At 57.7% G+C, this 14244-nt stretch overlaps 1 protein-coding gene across 5 annotated transcripts in view; it reads left to right on the top strand.

Moving 5' to 3' along the window:
• The first annotated feature begins 1945 nt into the window (after positions 1-1945).
• LOC137570283 (low density lipoprotein receptor adapter protein 1-B-like) overlaps positions 1946-14244 on the top strand; it is a 62568-nt gene continuing 50269 nt past the window's right edge. For all 5 annotated transcript variants that reach the window (XM_068278909.1, XM_068278907.1, XM_068278910.1 and 2 more), the window contains exon 1: positions 1946-2072. In XM_068278909.1, coding sequence (XP_068135010.1) covers positions 1988-2072 — 85 coding nt within the window. In that variant the 5' untranslated portion in view covers positions 1946-1987. The remainder of the gene's footprint in view (positions 2073-14244) is intronic.

Here is a 14244-nt window from a genome sequence, read left to right on the forward strand (position 1 = left end):
CATGCATATCCCGGGCCAGGAGGAGGCCACTGATATACACCATGCATATCCCGGGGCAGCAGGAGGCCACTGATATACACCATGCTTATCCCAGGCCAGGAGGAGGCCACTGATATACACCATGCATATCCCGGGCCAGGAGGAGGCCACTGATATACACCATGCATATCCCGGGGCAGCAGGAGGCCACTGATATACACCATGCATATCCCGGGCCAGGAGGAGGCCACTGATATACACCATGCATATCCCGGGGCAGCAGGAGGCCACTGATATACACCATGCTTATCCCGGGGCAGGAGGAGCCCACTGATATACACCATGCCTATCCCGGGGTAGGAGGAGCCCACTGATATACACCATGCATATCCCGGGCCAGGAGGAGGCCACTGATATACGCCATGCTTATCCCGGGGCAGGAGGAGGCCACTGATATACGCCATGCTTATCCCGGGCCAGGAGGAGGCCACTGATATACACCATGCATATCCCGGGCCAGGAGGAGCCCACTGATATACACCATGCATATCCCGGGCCAGGAGGAGGCCACTGATATACACCATGCATATCCCGGGGCAGGAGGAGGCCACTGATATACACCATGCATATCCCGGGGCAGGAGGAGGCCACTGATATACACCATGCATATCCCGGGCCAGGAGGAGGCCACTGATATACACCATGCATATCCCGGGCCAGGAGGTGCCCACTGATATACACCATGCTTACCCCGGGGCAGGAGGAGGCCACTGATATACACCATGCGTATCCCGGGGCAGCAGGAGGCCACTGATATACACCATGCTTATCCCGGGGCAGGAGGAGCCCACTGATATACACCATGCCTATCCCGGGGCAGGAGGAGGCCACTGATATACACCATGCATATCCCGGGGCAGGAGGAGGCCACTGATATACACCATGCATATCCCAGGCCAGGAGGAGCCCACTGATATACACCATGCATATCCCGGGGCAGGAGGAGGCCACTGATATACACCATGCATATCCCAGGCCAGGAGGAGCCCACTGTTATACACCATGCATATCCCGGGGCAGGAGGAGGCCACTGATATACACCATGCATATCCCGGGCCAGGAGGAGGCCACTGATATACACCATGCATATCCCGGGGCAGGAGGAGGCCACTGATATACACCATGCATATCCTGGGCCAGGAGGAGGCCACTGATATACACCATGCATATCCCGGGGCAGGAGGAGGCCACTGATATACACCATGCATATCCCGGGCCAGGAGGAGGCCACTGATATACACCATGCATATCCCGGGCCAGGAGGAGGCCACTGATATACACCATGCATATCCCGGGCCAGGAGGAGCCCACTGATATACACCATGCATATCCCGGGGCAGGAGGAGCCCACTGATATACACCATGCATATCCTGGGCCAGGAGGAGGCCACTGATATACACCATGCATATCCCGGGGCAGGAGGAGGCCACTGATATACACCATGCATATCCCGGGCCAGGAGGAGGCCACTGATATACACCATGCATATCCCGGGGCAGGAGGAGGCCACTGATATACACCATGCATATCCCGGGGCAGGAGGAGGCCACTGATATACACCATGCATATCCCAGGGCAGGAGGAGCCCACTGATATACACCATGCTTATCCCAGGCCAGGAGGAGGCCACTGATATACACCATGCATATCCCGGGGCAGGAGGAGGCCACTGATATACACCATGCCTATCCCGGGCCAGGAGGGGGCCACTGATATACGCCATGCTTATCCCGGGGTAGGAGGAGGCCACTGATATACACCATGCATATCCCGGGGCAGGAGGTAGCGATGATCAGAGAGTACACGGCGCCCCCTGGCGGCAGGAGGGGGGAGGAGGCAGCGGGAGACGCTCTGGGTACCGGTGGAGGTGTAACTGGTTGCCCCGCCCAGTGGGCGTGCCCTGCTATCTCCGCCCCGGCTGGGCGTCTCCCGGGATCGGTGATTAGGATGGACGCCCTGAAATCGGTGGGGAAAGCGATCCTGCACAGCCCGAGCATCGCCCGACACACCCGGCGGGTCACCGGACACCAGAGTGAGCGGGGGAGGGGGGGGAGAGTGCACGTGCTGCTGCTGCTGCACCCCGATACATCGTCCCTGCAGGCCCCTCCCCCACCCCAATACCATCATCACTACTGCCCCCCCCCAATCATGTGTGCCCCCCCCCCCCATCATAGGTGCCACCATCCCTGCCATCATCATATCACTCCAGCCAGAGACCCCCCCCCCCCCATACCAGACCATCATTACTACTGCCACCATCCCAGCCCCCCAATCATAGGATCCACCATCCCTGCCATCATCATATCACTCCAGCCAGACCCCCCCCCCCCATACCAGATCATCATTACTACTGCCACCATCCCAGCCCCCCCATCATAGGTGCCACCATCCCTGCCATCATCATATCACTCCAGCCAGACCACCCCCCCCCCCATACCAGACCATCATTACTACTGCCACCATCCCAGCCCCCCAATCATAGGTGCCGCCATCCCTGCCATCATCATATCACTCCAGCCAGACCCCCCCCCCCCATACCAGATCATCATTACTACTGCCACCATCCCAGCCCCCCCATCATAGGATCCACCATCCCTGCCATCATCATATCACTCCAGCCAGACCCCCCCCCCCCCCATACCAGATCATCATTACTACTGCCACCATCCCAGCCCCCCCATCATAGGTGCCACCATCCCTGCCATCATCATATCACTCCAGCCAGACCACCCCCCCCCCCATACCAGACCATCATTACTACTGCCACCATCCCAGCCCCCCAATCATAGGTGCCGCCATCCCTGCCATCATCATATCACTCCAGCCAGACCCCCCCCCCCCATACCAGATCATCATTACTACTGCCACCATCCCAGCCCCCCCATCATAGGATCCACCATCCCTGCCATCATCATATCACTCCAGCCAGACCCCCCCCCCCCATACCAGATCATCATTACTACTGCCACCATCCCAGCCCCCCAATCATAGGTGCTGCCATCCCTGCCATCATCATATCACTCCAGCCAGACCCCCCCCCCCCCCCATACCAGATCATCATTACTACTGCCACCATCCCAGCCCCCCCATCATAGGATCCACCATCCCTGCCATCATCATATCACTCCAGCCAGACCCCCCCCCCATACCAGACCATCATTACTACTGCCACCATCCCAGCCCCCCCATCATAGGTGCCACCATCCCTGCCATCATCATATCACTCCAGCCAGAGACCCCCCCCCCCCATACCAGACCATCATTACTACTGCCACCATCCCAGCCCCCCAATCATAGCTGCCCCATCCCTGCCATCATCATATCACTCCAGCCAGACCCCCCCCCCCCCCCATACCAGACCATCATTACTACTGCCACCATCCCAGCCCCCCAATCATAGGATCCACCATCCCTGCCATCATCATATCACTCCAGCCAGACCCCCCCCCCCCATACCAGACCATCATTACTACTGCTGCCACCATCCCAGCCCCCCAATTATAGGTGCCACCATCCCTGCCATCATCATATCACTCCAGCCAGAGACCCCCCCCCCCCATACAAGACCATCATTACTACTGCCACCATCCCAGCCCCCCAATCATAGGTGCCACCATCCCTGCCATCATCATATCACTCCAGCCAGAGACCCCCCCCCATACAAGACCATCATTACTACTGCCACCATCCCAGCCCCCCAATCATAGGATCCACCATCCCTGCCATCATCATATCACTCCAGCCAGACCCCCCCCCCCCCCATACCAGACCATCATTACTACTGCCACCATCCCAGCCCCCCAATCATAGGATCCACCATCCCTGCCATCATCATATCACTCCAGCCAGACCCCCCCCCCCATACCAGACCATCATTACTACTGCCACCATCCCAGCCCCCCCATCATAGGTGCCACCATCCCTGCCATCATCATATCACTCCAGCCAGACCCCCCCCCCCATACCAGACCATCATTACTACTGCCACCATCCCAGCCCCCCAATCATAGGTGCTGCCATCCCTGCCATCATCACATCACTCCAGCCAGACCCCCCCCCCCATACCAGACCATCATTACTACTGCCACCATCCCAGCCCCCCCATCATAGGTGCCACCATCCCTGCCATCATCATATCACTCCAGCCAGACCCCCCCCCCCCCCATACCAGACCATCATTACTACTGCCACCATCCCAGCCCCCCAATCATAGGTGCCACCATCCCTGCCATCATCATATCACTCCAGCCAGACCCCCCCCCCCCCATACCAGACCATCATTACTACTGCCACCATCCCAGCCCCCCAATCATAGGTGCCCCCATCCCTGCCATCATCATATTACTCCAGCCAGACCCCCCCCATCCCAATACCATCATCACTACTGCCCCCCCAATCATGTGTGCCCCCCCCCCCAATCATAGGATCCACCATCCCTGCCATCATCATATCACTCCAGCCAGAGACCCCCCCCCCCCCATACCAGACCATCATTACTACTGCCACCATCCCAGCCCCCCAATCATAGCTGCCCCATCCCTGCCATCATCATATTACTCCAGCCAGACCCCCCCCCCCCATACCAGACCATCATTACTACTGCCACCATCCCAGCCCCCCAATCATAGGTGCCACCATCCCTGCCATCATCATATCACTCCAGCCAGACCCCCCCCCCCCCCCCATACCAGACCATCATTACTACTGCCACCATCCCAGCCCCCCAATCATAGGTGCCACCATCCCTGCCATCATCATATCACTCCAGCCAGACCCCCCCCTACATACCAGACCATCATTACTACTGCCACCATCCCAGCCCCCCAATCATAGCTGCCCCATCCCTGCCATCATCATATCACTCCAGCCAGAGACCCCCCCCCCCATACCAGACCATCATTACTACTGCCACCATCCCAGCCCCCCAATCATAGCTGCCCCATCCCTGCCATCATCATATCACTCCAGCCAGAGACCCCCCCCCCCCCCCATACCAGACCATCATTACTACTGCCACCATCCCAGCCCCCCAATCATAGGTGCCACCATCCCTGCCATCATCATATTACTCCAGCCAGACCCCCCCCCCCCATACCAGACCATCATTATCACTGCACCCCCCCCCAATCATAGAGTCCACCATCCATGCCATCATCCTATCACTCCAGCCAGACCCCCCCCTACATACCATCATTATCACTGCACACCCCCCCCCCAATCATAGAGTCCACCATCCCTGCCATCATCATATCACTCCAGCCAGACCCCCCCCCCCCATACCAGACCATCATTACTACTGCCACCCTCCCAGCCCCCCAATCATAGGTGCCACCATCCCTGCCATCATCATATCACTCCAGCCAGACCACCCCCCCCCCCATACCAGACCATCATTACTACTGCCACCATCCCAGCCCCCCAATCATAGAGTCCACCATCCCTGCCATCATCATATCACTCCAGCCAGACCCCCCCCCATACCAGACCATCATTACTACTGCCACCATCCCAGCTCCCCAATCATAGCTGCCCCATCCCTGCCATCATCATATCACTCCAGCCAGACCACCCCCCCCCATACCAGACCATCATTACTACTGCCACCATCCCAGCCCCCCAATCATAGAGTCCACCATCCCTGCCATCATCATATTACTCCAGCCAGACCCCCCCCCCCCCATACCAGACCATCATTACTACTGCCACCATCCCAGCCCCCCAATCATAGCTGCCCCATCCCTGCCATCATCATATCACTCCAGCCAGACCACCCCCCCCCCATACCAGACCATCATTATCACTGCACCCCCCCCCCCCCAATCATAGCTGCCCCATCCCTGCCATCATCATATCACTCCAGCCAGAGACCCCCCCCCCCATACCAGACCATCATTACTACTGCCACCATCCCAGCCCCCCAATCATAGGTGCCGCCATCCCTGCCATCATCATATCACTCCAGCCAGAGACCCCCCCCCCCCCATACCAGACCATCATTACTACTGCCACCATCCCAGCCCCCCAATCATAGCTGCCCCATCCCTGCCATCATCATATCACTCCAGCCAGACCCCCCCCCCCATACCAGACCATCATTACTACTGCCACCATCCCAGCCCCCCAATCATAGCTGCCCCATCCCTGCCATCATCATATCACTCCAGCCAGACCCCCCCCCCCCCCATACCAGACCATCATTACTACTGCCACCATCCCAGCCCCCCAATCATAGCTGCCCCATCCCTGCCATCATCATATCACTCCAGCCAGACCACCCCCCCCCCCCCCATACCAGACCATCATTATCACTGCACCCCCCCCCCCCCAATCATAGCTGCCCCATCCCTGCCATCATCATATCACTCCAGCCAGAGACCCCCCCCCCATACCAGACCATCATTACTACTGCCACCATCCCAGCCCCCCAATCATAGGATCCACCATCCCTGCCATCATCCTATCACTCCAGCCAGACCCCCCCCCCTACATACCAGACCATCATTACTACTGCCACCATCCCAGCCCCCCAATCATAGCTGCCCCATCCCTGCCATCATCATATCACTCCAGCCAGACCACCCCCCCCCCATACCAGACCATCATTACTACTGCCACCATCCCAGCCCCCCAATCATAGAGTCCACCATCCCTGCCATCATCATATTACTCCAGCCAGACCCCCCCCCCATACCAGACCATCATTACTACTGCCACCATCCCAGCCCCCCAATCATAGCTGCCCCATCCCTGCCATCATCATATCACTCCAGCCAGAGACCCCCCCCCCCCCCCCATACCAGACCATCATTACTACTGCCACCATCCCAGCCCCCCAATCATAGCTGCCCCATCCCTGCCATCATCACATCACTCCAGCCAGACCCCCCCCCCCATACCAGATCATCATTACTACTGCCACCATCCCAGCCCCCCAATCATAGCTGCCCCATCCCTGCCATCATCATATCACTCCAGCCAGACCACCCCCCCCCCATACCAGACCATCATTACTACTGCCACCATCCCAGCCCCCCAATCATAGAGTCCACCATCCCTGCCATCATCATATTACTCCAGCCAGACCCCCCCCCCATACCAGACCATCATTACTACTGCCACCATCCCAGCCCCCCAATCATAGCTGCCCCATCCCTGCCATCATCATATCACTCCAGCCAGAGACCCCCCCCCCCATACCAGACCATCATTACTACTGCCACCATCCCAGCCCCCCAATCATAGGTGCCGCCATCCCTGCCATCATCACATCACTCCAGCCAGACCCCCCCCCATACCAGATCATCATTACTACTGCCACCATCCCAGCCCCCCAATCATAGCTGCCCCATCCCTGCCATCATCATATCACTTCAGCCAGAGACACCCCCCCCCCCATACCAGACCATCATTACTACTGCCACCATCCCAGCCCCCCAATCATAGAGTCCACCATCCCTGCCATCATCATATCACTCCAGCCAGAGACCCCCCCCCCATACCAGACCATCATTACTACTGCCACCATCCCAGCCCCCCAATCATAGGTGCTGCCATCATCATATTACTCCAGCCAGACCCACCCCCCCATACCAGACCATCATTACTACTGCCACCATCCCAGCCCCCCCATCATAGCTGCCACCATCCCTGCCATCATCACATCACTCCAGCCAGACCCCCCCCCCCATACCAGACCATCATTACTACTGCCACCATCCCAGCCCCCCAATCATAGCTGCCCCATCCCTGCCATCATCATATCACTCCAGCCAGAGACCCCCCCCCCCCCATACCAGACCATCATTACTACTGCCACCATCCCAGCCCCCCAATCATAGAGTCCACCATCCCTGCCATCATCATATCACTCCAGCCAGAGACCCCCCCCCCCATACCAGACCATCATTACTACTGCCACCATCCCAGCCCCCCAATCATAGGTGCTGCCATCATCATATTACTCCAGCCAGACCCACCCCCCATACCAGACCATCATTACTACTGCCACCATCCCAGCCCCCCCATCATAGCTGCCACCATCCCTGCCATCATCACATCACTCCAGCCAGACCCCCCCCCCCCCCATACCAGACCATCATTACTACTGCCACCATCCCAGCCCCCCAATCATAGAGTCCACCATCCCTGCCATCATCATATCACTCCAGCCAGAGACCCCCCCCCCCCATACCAGACCATCATTACTACTGCCACCATCCCAGCCCCCCAATCATAGGTGCTGCCATCATCATATTACTCCAGCCAGACCCCCCCCCCCATACCAGATCATCATTACTACTGCCACCATCCCAGCCCCCCAATCATAGCTGCCACCATCCCTGCCATCATCATATCACTCCAGCCAGAGACCCCCCCCCCATACAAGACCATCATTACTACTGCCACCATCCCAGCCCCTCATCGTGTGTGCCCACCACTCCAACCCAACCCCCACCGTGCTTACCATATGCAGTTGATATTTACCACCGGGTCAATTCTTGGAGAAAACAGTTATCAGTACTTTCTGATGAGTGTTGCTAATTTCTTGAACAATTTGATCATTTTATTGCATGGCTATCTTGCTCAGAACTAAATGTTGGCTGATGTGTAGAGGCTGAGACAATCCTTGTGCCTGCTGAAGACCCGGCCTGCAGGGACTGGCTGGCTGATGTGTAGAAGGTTTATCCTGAGACTCCCGGAGAGGCTGAGACAATCCTTGTGCCTGCTGAAGACCCGTCCTGCAGGGACTGGCTGGTTGATGTGTAGAAGGTTTATCCTGAGACTCCCGGAGAGGCTGAGACAATCCTTGTGCCTGCTGAAGACCCGTCCTGCAGGGACTGGCTGGTTGATGTGTAGAAGGTTTATCCTGAGACTCCCGGAGAGGCTGAGACAATCCATGTGCCTGCTGAAGACCCGGCCTGCAGGGACTGGCTGGCTGATGTGTAGAAGGTTTTTTATGAGACTCTCGGAGAGGCTGAGACAGTTCTTGTGCCTGCTGAAGACCTGGCCTGCAGGGACTGGCTGGCTGATGTGTAGAAGGTTTATCCTGAGACTCCCGGAGAGGCTGAGACAATCCTTGTGCCTGCTGAAGACCCGGCCTGCAGGGACTGGCTGGCTGATGTGTAGAAGGTTTATCCTGAGACTCCCGGAGAGGCTGAGACAATCCTTGTGCCTGCTGAAGACCCGGCCTGCAGGGACTGGCTGGCTGATGTGTAGAAGGTTTATCCTGAGACTCCCGGAGAGGCTGAGACAATCCCTGTGCCTGCTGAAGACCCGGCCTGCAGGGACTGGCTGGTTGATGTGTAGAAGGTTTATCCTGAGACTCCCGGAGAGGCTGAGACAATCCTTGTGCCTGCTGAAGACCCGGCCTGCAGGGACTGGCTGGCTGATGTGTAGAAGGTTTATCCTGAGACTCCCGGAGAGGCTGGGACAATCTTTGTGCCTGCTGAAGACCCGGCCTGCAGGGACTGGCTGGCTGATGTGTAGAAGGTTTATCCTGAGACTCCCGGAGAGGCTGAGACAATCCTTGTGCCTGCTGAAGACCCGGCCTGCAGGGACTGGCTGGCTGATGTGTAGACGGTTTATCCTGAGACTCCCGGAGAGGCTGAGACAATCCTTGTGCCTGCTGAAGACCCGGCCTGCAGGGACTGGCTGGCTGATGTGTAGAAGGTTTATCCTGAGACTCCCGGAGAGGCTGAGACAATCCATGTGCCTGCTGAAGACCCGGCCTGCAGGGACTGGCTGGCTGATGTGTAGAAGGTTTATCCTGAGACTCCCGGAGAGGCTGAGACAATCCTTGTGCCTGCTGAAGACCCGGCCTGCAGGGACTGGCTGGCTGATGTGTAGAAGGTTTATCCTGAGACTCCCGGAGAGGCTGAGACAATCCATGTGCCTGCTGAAGACCCGGCCTGCAGGGACTGGCTGGCTGATGTGTAGAAGGTTTATCCTGAGACTCCCGGAGAGGCTGAGACAATCCATGTGCCTGCTGAAGATCCGGCCTGCAGGGACTGGCTGGCTGATGTGTAGAAGGTTTATCCTGAGACTCCCGGAGAGGCTGAGACAATCCATGTGCCTGCTGAAGACCCGGCCTGCAGGGACTGGCTGGCTGATGTGTAGAAGGTTTTTTATGAGACTCTCTGAGAGGCTGAGACAGTTCTTGTGCCTGCTGAAGACCTGGCCTGCAGGGACTGGCTGGCTGATGTGTAGAAGGTTTATCCTGAGACTCCCGGAGAGGCTGAGACAATCCTTGTGCCTGCTGAAGACCCGGCCTGCAGGGACTGGCTGGCTGATGTGTAGAAGGTTTATCCTGAGACTCCCGGAGAGGCTGAGACAATCCTTGTGCCTGCTGAAGACCCGGCCTGCAGGGACTGGCTGGCTGATGTGTAGAAGGTTTATCCTGAGACTCCCGGAGAGGCTGAGACAATCCTTGTGCCTGCTGAAGACCCGGCCTGCAGGGACTGGCTGGCTGATGTGTAGAAGGTTTATCCTGAGACTCCCGGAGAGGCTGAAACAATCCTTGTGCCTGCTGAAGACCCGGCCTGCAGGGACTGGCTGGCTGATGTGTAGAAGGTTTATCCTGAGACTCCCGGAGAGGCTGAGACAATCTTTGTGCCTGCTGAAGACCCGTCCTGCAGGGACTGGCTGGCTGATGTGTAGAAGGTTTATCCTGAGACTCCCGGAGAGGCTGAGACAATCCCTGTTCCTGCTGAAGACCCGGCCTGCAGGGACTGGCTGGCTGATGTGTGGAAGGTTTATCCTGAGACTCCCGGAGAGGCTGAGACAATCCTTGTGCCTGCTGAAGACCCGGCCTGCAGGGACTGGCTGGCTGATGTGTAGAAGGTTTATCCTGAGACTCCCGGAGAGGCTGAGACCGTTCTTGTGCCTGCTGAAGACCCGGCCTGCAGGGACTGGCTGGTTGATGTGTAGAAGGTTTATCCTGAGACTCCCGGAGAGGCTGAGACCGTTCTTGTGCCTGCTGAAGACCCGGCCTGCAGGGACTGGCTGGCTGATGTGTAGAAGGTTTATCCTGAGACTCCCGGAGAGGCTGAGACAATCCTTGTGCCTGCTGAAGACCCGGCCTGCAGGGACTGGCTGGTTGATGTGTAGAAGGTTTATCCTGAGACTCCCGGAGAGGCTGAGACAATCCCTGTTCCTGCTGAAGACCCGGCCTGCAGGGACTGGCTGGTTGATGTGTAGAAGGTTTATCCTGAGACTCCCGGAGAGGCTGAGACAATCCATGTGCCTGCTGAAGACCCGGCCTGCAGGGACTGGCTGGTTGATGTGTAGAAGGTTTATCCTGAGACTCCCGGAGAGGCTGAGACAATCCATGTGCCTGCTGAAGACCCGGCCTGCAGGGACTGGCTGGCTGATGTGTAGAAGGTTTATCCTGAGACTCCCGGAGAGGCTGAGACAATCCATGTGCCTGCTGAAGACCCGGCCTGCAGGGACTGGCTGGCTGATGTGTAGAAGGTTTATCCTGAGACTCCCGGAGAGGCTGAGACAATCCTTGTGCCTGCTGAAGACTCGGCCTGCAGGGACTGGCTGGCTGATGTGTAGAAGGTTTATCCTGAGACTCCCGGAGAGGCTGAGACAATCCATGTGCCTGCTGAAGACCCGGCCTGCAGGGACTGGCTGGCTGATGTGTAGAAGGTTTATCCTGAGACTCCCGGAGAGGCTGAGACAATCCATGTGCCTGCTGAAGACCCGGCCTGCAGGGACTGGCTGGCTGATGTGTAGAAGGTTTATCCTGAGACTCCCGGAGAGGCTGAGACAATCCATGTGCCTGCTGAAGACCCGGCCTGCAGGGACTGGCTGGCTGATGTGTAGAAGGTTTTTTATGAGACTCTCTGAGAGGCTGAGACAGTTCTTGTGCCTGCTGAAGACCTGGCCTGCAGGGACTGGCTGGCTGATGTGTAGAAGGTTTATCCTGAGACTCCCGGAGAGGCTGAGACAATCCTTGTGCCTGCTGAAGACCCGGCCTGCAGGGACTGGCTGGCTGATGTGTAGAAGGTTTATCCTGAGACTCCCGGAGAGGCTGAGACAATCCTTGTGCCTGCTGAAGACCCGGCCTGCAGGGACTGGCTGGCTGATGTGTAGAAGGTTTATCCTGAGACTCCCGGAGAGGCTGAGACAATCCTTGTGCCTGCTGAAGACCCGGCCTGCAGGGACTGGCTGGCTGATGTGTAGAAGGTTTATCCTGAGACTCCCGGAGAGGCTGAGACAATCTTTGTGCCTGCTGAAGACCCGTCCTGCAGGGACTGGCTGGCTGATGTGTAGAAGGTTTATCCTGAGACTCCCGGAGAGGCTGAGACAATCCCTGTTCCTGCTGAAGACCCGGCCTGCAGGGACTGGCTGGCTGATGTGTAGAAGGTTTATCCTGAGACTCCCGGAGAGGCTGAGACAATCCTTGTGCCTGCTGAAGACCCGGCCTGCAGGGACTGGCTGGCTGATGTGTAGAAGGTTTATCCTGAGACTCCCGGAGAGGCTGAGACCGTTCTTGTGCCTGCTGAAGACCCGGCCTGCAGGGACTGGCTGGTTGATGTGTAGAAGGTTTATCCTGAGACTCCCGGAGAGGCTGAGACAATCCTTGTGCCTGCTGAAGACCCGGCCTGCAGGGACTGGCTGGTTGATGTGTAGAAGGTTTATCCTGAGACTCCCGGAGAGGCTGAGACAATCCCTGTTCCTGCTGAAGACCCGGCCTGCAGGGACTGGCTGGTTGATGTGTAGAAGGTTTATCCTGAGACTCCCGGAGAGGCTGAGACAATCCCTGTTCCTGCTGAAGACCCGGCCTGCAGGGACTGGCTGGTTGATGTGTAGAAGGTTTATCCTGAGACTCCCGGAGAGGCTGAAACAATCCTTGTGCCTGCTGAAGACCCGGCCTGCAGGGACTGGCTGGCTGATGTGTAGAAGGTTTATCCTGAGACTCCCGGAGAGGCTGAGACAATCTTTGTGCCTGCTGAAGACCCGTCCTGCAGGGACTGGCTGGCTGATGTGTAGAAGGTTTATCCTGAGACTCCCGGAGAGGCTGAGACAATCCCTGTTCCTGCTGAAGACCCGGCCTGCAGGGACTGGCTGGCTGATGTGTAGAAGGTTTATCCTGAGACTCCCGGAGAGGCTGAGACAATCCTTGTGCCTGCTGAAGACCCGGCCTGCAGGGACTGGCTGGCTGATGTGTAGAAGGTTTATCCTGAGACTCCCGGAGAGGCTGAGACAATCCTTGTGCCTGCTGAAGACCCGGCCTGCAGGGACTGGCTGGCTGATGTGTAGAAGGTTTATCCTGAGACTCCCGGAGAGGCTGAGACCGTTCTTGTGCCTGCTGAAGACCCGGCCTGCAGGGACTGGCTGGTTGATGTGTAGAAGGTTTATCCTGAGACTCCCGGAGAGGCTGAGACCGTTCTTGTGCCTGCTGAAGACCCGGCCTGCAGGGACTGGCTGGCTGATGTGTAGAAGGTTTATCCTGAGACTCCCGGAGAGGCTGAGACAATCCTTGTGCCTGCTGAAGACCCGGCCTGCAGGGACTGGCTGGTTGATGTGTAGAAGGTTTATCCTGAGACTCCCGGAGAGGCTGAGACAATCCCTGTTCCTGCTGAAGACCCGGCCTGCAGGGACTGGCTGGTTGATGTGTAGAAGGTTTATCCTGAGACTCCCGGAGAGGCTGAGACAATCCATGTGCCTGCTGAAGACCCGGCCTGCAGGGACTGGCTGGTTGATGTGTAGAAGGTTTATCCTGAGACTCCCGGAGAGGCTGAGACAATCCATGTGCCTGCTGAAGACCCGGCCTGCAGGGACTGGCTGGCTGATGTGTAGAAGGTTTATCCTGAGACTCCCGGAGAGGCTGAGACAATCCATGTGCCTGCTGAAGACCCGGCCTGCAGGGACTGGCTGGCTGATGTGTAGAAGGTTTATCCTGAGACTCCCGGAGAGGCTGAGACAATCCTTGTGCCTGCTGAAGACTCGGCCTGCAGGGACTGGCTGGCTGATGTGTAGAAGGTTTATCCTGAGACTCCCGGAGAGGCTGAGACAATCCATGTGCCTGCTGAAGACCCGGCCTGCAGGGACTGGCTGGCTGATGTGTAGAAGGTTTATCCTGAGACTCCCGGAGAGGCTGAGACAATCCATGTGCCTGCTGAAGACCCGGCCTGCAGGGACTGGCTGGCTGATGTGTAGAAGGTTTATCCTGAGACTCCCGGAGAGGCTGAGACAAT

This window comes from Hyperolius riggenbachi, chromosome 4, assembly GCF_040937935.1.
Source record: "Hyperolius riggenbachi isolate aHypRig1 chromosome 4, aHypRig1.pri, whole genome shotgun sequence".
In the NCBI taxonomy this organism is placed as follows: Eukaryota; Metazoa; Chordata; class Amphibia; order Anura; family Hyperoliidae; genus Hyperolius; species Hyperolius riggenbachi.